The following is a 7,045-nucleotide window of genomic DNA, read 5'->3' as shown; positions in this document are numbered from 1 at the left end:
TTCTGCAGGAAATTACTTCATACAACCTGAAACAGCTTCATATTTATTTTATGCTGTCACAGATACACAGTAGGAACAGCTAATGGTGTTAACTGCTTTAATGGTTTTTTGGTTGAAAGGCATTTTCTAACTACAGGCTCCCAAGAGTTTATGCAGTGCACATACTTTCCAAGTAAGACCTATGTGTCACATGGAAGACCACCACACAGTGTATGGTCAGAACTTTTGACTTGTACAGGAAGTCAGTGTTCACAACATCATGTAAAATATTTCAGTGCATGAAATATTTTTTATATTACAACCAGCATTCATTAAACACACTACAGCTTCAGAACTCATTTCTGCAAAGCAAGACATCACTAAAGAGAGATTACCCCACAACCTGACATGACTGATTTCAGCATTTCTCACATTTCAGAGGCAACAAAAACCTAACTTAAAACAAAATGTTTCACATGTTAACGATTCTGTGCCTCTAACTACCAATCAGCAATCTTCAATCACAAAAATAATCTATTTTAATTTTACCAGTTAGTAGGAGAAAGAAACGAAACTTTCAGGAAAAATATAACATTTAATTAAACAAGCTAAGTCTATGACTTTACAGTTTAAAAAATTGCACATTCATCATCACGCACCATTTTACAGCAAAATTATAAATATATTTCTTTGGCTTTTTAGTAAATAAAAAATCACCTTTTTACAAAACATTTTGCTTCCATTATAAAAGCTGATTCTTTTAGAATGCAGTTCTTTTCTTTGCATAATTGTGAGCAAATCACAAGGAAAAAACTAAATGAATCACATCATTGGAAAGTTGAAAATTCTGTAAATTAAGTAATGCAAAACTGTACAGTTCTGAAGTTTTGATATGTACACACTACCAAGCATTTGGCCCAGTACATCTGATGCCTATTTTATGTCGCACAAGTATTGCAAATATACAAAAGAAATTCTTACATTTGAGATTCCCACTCTTCATGGAAAACTCATTTTTTCAGAGAATGTGATCCATCTAAACTGTACATAAGCATAATACTATTGAAAGCAGTGTGCTTATGCTTATGCACAATTTTCCTTTTCATGACATTTCATCATGTATAAACTTAGACACTTTCCAAACACAGGCACTCATTGATGCCTTCTGAAGATTTATACAACAAAAACAGTCCATATAAAATGCACCCAATGAGAAATATTGAACAATTTCAGGATTGTGTAATGTTGATTTTTAATACCTGAGTGGTAAGCAAAACAGACAGGTTTATAAAATTTTGTGTGTACTTAAGCAAACATGTGAACAATGTCTTGCATTTACACAAAAGTATAGTTTGAATGAAAGCACCTTTGGTTTCAGTAGCTATGTGAATAATCATTAACACCATACACACACATTCATTCAATAATATAACACCGATGTACACAACATACTCTCAACATATTTGAGTATTTCTGTACTGAAACACAAAACATTCATCATTTACAGACATGGGAAACCAGTTCAAAAATTATAATTAGAAGTTACATTTAAAAGTTAAGTCTTTTACAACAGAGTTGCCATAAGAATTGAGAGAGTTTAGTATGAATTATTTCTAAAGCAGCTCAAAATTTCTACAATAATGATGTTTGTATTTTGATTAGCTGAAATATAAAATTTGTTACTTCTGAGAATAGATCTCTCCCTAAAGGCACAATGTAAATTTTGCTGCATGACTAAACATTCTTTTATTGAAATTAAATTTCATTTGTGCTTATCTATTGTCACCTCTTTTTCAGCCACATTTCAACTGCATATTAAGTATCAAATTTTGTATCTCTAGAAGTATCTCCTGAAAACAGGTAATTTTGAAATCAATTGTGGAGCACCAATTTATAGACCATATTCTACTTGGGAGAAATTAATTGGCAAATGAAAACTTGGCAACCCTAATAACAGAGGACCCAGTTGCCTCCTGTTGGTAAGCAACAAATTCCAGAAAATAGGAACAAATTATGTACTCATTTAACACAGTATATTATCAATAATTATCTATTTATATGTATAGCTCTATTGCTCATTTTGTACTGCCAAGCAGTGAGCTGATAACGAAAACTTGTTTTCCACTATGCAACATGCATACCATAAATACAAATTTCAGTACTTTTCTCACAATTTGGCTGCCACTCCCACTGAATTTACAGACTATGTACAAGGGTACTGACTAAGATATCCTGATAACTTTTTTGAGCCACTGCCACACTTAAAATATTTCATGCTGCTCCCAACATTGAAAGATGAGCTGAACTATTTGTATTTACATAACACTACATTCTGCATTTTCCTTATTTACCGGTGACACTAGATAGGTTGTAACTGCCAAGTGACTCATCTGTACTACAGCCCTCTATCTGCAAATAAGAACACTTCCACACAAACACAAAATGATGCATAGCAATAAGCAACTGTCACCATTTTATTTAAACACAAACTGGACAAAAGTTCTGAGCCACTTCACACTGACATATGGGGTAAGTTTGAGCAAGCTGTTTGGTACTTAACTATGAATCAGTTCCAGAAATGAAGCAGTGCAAAATGTTGAGACAGAATCAGTCTGTGCTAAGAGATTCCAGTTATAAGTGCCTCTACAATGAAATTATATAGAGGCATACAGTCATTGAAAGTCATAAAACATTCTGTGGCAATTACTGCACTGAAACTAACCTCAATGTTTCGTTTGCAAATTTACACAGAACAGATCAATTTGTTGCACTGATGTAATAAACACAACATATGAATAATTTGCAGCTGTTTTCCTAGGAACATATGAGCCGTTTTGTTTAGGCCCAAGTGTAATGCTGATAAATAGCACACTCAAGGCAGAAAAAAGAAACTGAGGCAGAAATTTGACACCAATAAATAGATTGAAGCACATTCAGTTCAGGCACATGCTTATTAGTGTGTTTTTGATTTTTATCTATGTACCTGTTTATTAATCACAACTTGTTTGGGAGTTGTAAAACAGTGTGTTGGGGCAGTACAAGCAAGTGGCTCAAATTCTCACAAGAAGTGTTATCAATGCGTGCATATGAGATGGACTACTCATGACAGTTTAAGTATGGGACTTGTGACCATTGTCGACTATACAATGAATTACGCGCACCTTTCAGCGTGGGGGGTGGCAACCGTTTACTAAGCGTCTCACGAAGGAGGAACGGGATAACAAGTGCGAAGGACAGAGGGAGAACAGTAATAACGCTAGCAAACAGGGACGGGGAGGGGTGGGGTGGGCACGGGGGAAACGTGAATGGCGGTCGGCACGGCAGTCTTCCTATCTCTTGCGCGTCTTGGCCTGCTTGGCGAGCTTGCGGCGCTTGAGGATCATCTCGTAGAGCGCCTCCATGCCCTCGTGCAGGCCCTCGCCGGTGATGGCGCACGCGGGCTGCACGTGCCACGACGTGGAGGCGGCCAGCTCGTGCAGGCCGAGCAGCTTCTCGATCTCGCGCGGTTCTCGCGCGCCCGGCAGGTCCTGCTTGTTGGCCAGCACTAGCACGGGCACTCCAGCGTTGTCTGGCGCCTTGGCCGTGCGCGCCAGCTCCATCTTTGCCTCCTCGAGGCGCTCGACGTCGACCGAGTCGAGCACGAAGACGATGCCGTCGGTGCAGCGCGTGTAGCTGCGCCAGAGCGGGCGCAGCTTCTCCTGGCCGCCCACGTCCCACACGAGGAAGCTGACGCCCTTGGCGCGCCCCGTCGTGCCCTTCACCTTCTCGCAGTTAAAGCCGATCGTCGGCACCGTGTTCAGGTACTGGTCGAACTTTAATCGGTACAACGCCGTCGTCTTGCCCGCGCTGTCCAATCCCAGCATTACGACGTGCAACGTGCCCTGCGTCGAGGGCAGGGCGTCCAAAAGGGATGAGTTCTTGCCCATGTTGGCCCCCATATTCCTTGACACCGCCTGCGCTGGCGATACGCACCACGGAAGTTATCCGGCAGCACCGCCGCACATGGCACTTATCTCTGCACGCCCGGCGACATAACCACCAACACTTTGCGCGGACGCCCGTTCACCGCATCACATTGTCAGCTCCTCCGGAACACACTCGACAGAAACACCGCTGTCCACTCCGACACAGCTTCTGCCAACTACGCAGAGAGTTACGTGGCCGGCGAAGGTAAACACTTGGCACCTCCCGCCGGCGCTGCCACGCACTTAACACGACACAATAACAAGCAGCCGCCGACCTCGGCGAATGGGCAACTAGCGGCGCGCCTCGAAGGCTCTCTCCGCGACCGCCTTTGCTTCGCTGTTCGCCGCCGGCGCGCGCGCAGCTATTCCACTAACCGGGACAGGTCCACTTTATCCCGCCTCTCCTCTCGGCTATTCGCTTCTGCTAACTGACCCACTTGCGGAGTCGCGGCTGGTGCATCCTTCGCCGTTATAAGTCATCTGTCGCGGCGGCCGGTTGTGCTTCGAGTGCAGCGCGCGATGATTGGGCAGCCGCCAAACCGGTTCCCGCTGTCTTAAAACCAGGCTCCTGCGATCGGCTCTCTGCTACCTTTCTCCGCCCCCTCCTCCCAGCTGGTGCGCCTGCCACCTGTAACAACATCAACAAATGTAGCGCCGCACACGTCTGCGACACACGTTTCGTCTAATTACATCAGCAGAACGCTGCTTAAGCAACGAAGTAAACCAGCTGTTGGCTCTACTAAAATACATATTTCCAATTATTCTGAATTCTGTACCATACAGAAGCAACACCGCTAAAAGCAAGACATTTAAACATACACAGAAAGATAATGGTGATACGCAGAATACGTATAAACATTGACTTCGAAAGATAAACAAGTACGTAGCAGGACCATATATCTTAATGCCATAAATTTTACTTAATGAACGTAATGCTGAACATCCGTATTCTAGCTTCCCACTGTACGTCGGAAGTGTCAGTGCGTGCTCTGCAGAATAGATTTTAGCCTATGAAGAAGCTCGTTAGAGTGTAAAATCTCTATTCTCAGAGATTTATGTCCACCGTACACATCTTATGGTGGAAGTGCGAAACCACAGAATTTTAATGCCAAATAAATGATACAGCAACAGACTAGCGTGTAGCTTAGACTTATGTTTACCTCCGCGAATTTTTTTTTCTTCATAGAAAAAAAGACTGCAAGCTAAATTCATAAACGTTACACTGGATATTTTGTGGCATGTACTTCAGTAAAAAATAGATATATTTCACATAAATACGGAAAACGCAAGATGGGGTCTAGTACACAACTTTTCCCGACAAGTTTCTCTGTACACCAGCAACAGTTGTGATAAACTTGCCATGTGGCTACTTTTGACGTAACTTCATTATCTGGCATACTTTACACGGGAAAGTCGTGTAAACTACGTTTGAATGATAATGTACCGCGAAAATATAATTAAAAATCACAAAGTAATACACATTGTAGCAATGAACATGTTTATACTTCTTTGGCTGTAAAATTACGCCACGTCTCAACTACTGAACACAATAGAGTTATTAGTTATAGTCAATATAAATCTCCGCTTACTACGTCCTTTTTCTAGTGGATCTCCCTGATTTCTGCTCTCACATTTCAGTTTTCTTCTTTATTACCTACGCTGGTTTTCAAAGCCCGATTTTAACTTTGGCATAACTCTGAATTATGATATAAGGCGTAATTTTAGTTTCAAGCAGTAGCTTTTGATGTGTAACAGAAAATTCGTTTATACAACATCGAAAATGAGCACAATTAGACTTCTTCTCACCACCAATACCCTGATATGTTTGGAGGCTACACGACGTATAGATAACACAAGAAACATTTGCTGCAACACGGAAAGGCACAATGTTTACGGATCTGTTTGCCTCTAATACGTCTGATGTTTGACGTCTATCATTTCAGCATCATGACGCTCACGACTAATAAGCATTTATGCCATTGATACAAAACACTAGTATTGCTTTTCACTCATCTCAGCTTCATTCCAAAGACGCCAATTAAAGGATGTATACAGAATGCCACAAAATGGAAACTAATTTATGAAACATTATTTCAGAGAAAATATTTCGGATGTCAATTACCCACCTTCATGTTTACAAAACATTTTCAGCGGTTAATATTTCATCTACCATGCAAACATTCCCTGATAGTTTCCTACGACCCATGCTGTAGCAATCCACTTAAATATTTATAATGCATGCGTGGCTGATTTAACGGGACAGCAGTAACAACGTTCAGCAGTGTTATTTTCACAGTGCGCGACCATGAGCTAATGCCAAGAACACGAAACAGAGTTCAAATGGAGCGCGCAGAGAACAGGTGAACCAGCCGTTGCGAAGTGGCACATGCGCACTCGCTACTGTATCGGAATTGCTGCAAACGCACGTAAATCAATCGCTGCCGTCTCCGTATCTAACGCGATTTGATTAAGCATAGGGTCACTTCCCCCTTACGTTTAGTAAATAAGATGTGTGTTGCTGCTCTGAGGGTCACAAACTACCTCAAACGCAGAAACTTTGGGAACTAATCGAATGCACGAACGGTTGCAGGTGGAATCCGTACACAGGGTTTGGCGAATAATCAGCTGGAATGTATCAACAGAGGAAATCGGAATAAAAAGTTTCGATCGCTTCAACAACCGAGGCGCCGTACTAACCTGTGTGCTGACAGACCTGCGTCGGAAAAGCCTCTTCTCCAGCCAGAAGACTGCTACCAACACACGACAGTTCGCCGAGGAACTCTGTCGCTACACAGATCTCGCAAGCACTGCCAAACTTCAACCTCTCTACGTCCGCCCACCACACACACTGCTCACCGACTGAGCTCTTTACGTTGTGGCGATAAACATCGAGTGCGGCGGAGAGTCCGTCGGGCGCCGCTAGGAGCGCTGGCGTCGGCAGCAGCTGCCCGCTCCAGCTTGTCGCTGCTGACGCTAGGGCTGCCGACGTGGTGGGGAGAAAGCGCGCCCAAAGAGCTGTGTGTTACTGCCGCTTCGATGCGCAACGGTCATGGGTCGGGCAGGGGTACCAAATCCGCTCCTGACCTGAACTCCAAGGCAGG

General features: G+C 42.8%; 1 protein-coding gene across 1 annotated transcript; it reads right to left on the bottom strand.

Annotated features, from left to right (window-relative positions):
- Window positions 1-591: 591 nt before the first annotated feature.
- LOC124788280 (ADP-ribosylation factor-like protein 4C) lies at window positions 592-6,832 on the bottom strand. The gene is made up of 2 exons (XM_047255508.1): window positions 6,642-6,832; window positions 592-4,572 (listed from the first exon to the last, which is right to left on the bottom strand). The coding sequence occupies exon 2, from the start codon at window positions 3,915-3,917 to the stop codon at window positions 3,309-3,311; it is 609 nt and encodes a 202-aa protein (XP_047111464.1). The 5' UTR covers window positions 3,918-4,572; window positions 6,642-6,832; the 3' UTR covers window positions 592-3,308.
- Window positions 6,833-7,045: the final 213 nt, after the last annotated feature.

This window comes from Schistocerca piceifrons, chromosome 3 (genome assembly GCF_021461385.2).
Source record: "Schistocerca piceifrons isolate TAMUIC-IGC-003096 chromosome 3, iqSchPice1.1, whole genome shotgun sequence".
In the NCBI taxonomy this organism is placed as follows: Eukaryota; Metazoa; Arthropoda; class Insecta; order Orthoptera; family Acrididae; genus Schistocerca; species Schistocerca piceifrons.
This window is presented reverse-complemented; position numbering and strand designations above follow the sequence as displayed.

Excerpts from the sequence above, each read along its gene's own strand:
- LOC124788280 (XM_047255508.1), bottom strand. The coding sequence starts at position 3,917 with ATGGGGGCCAACATGGGCAAGAACTCATCCCTTTTGGACGCCCTGCCC.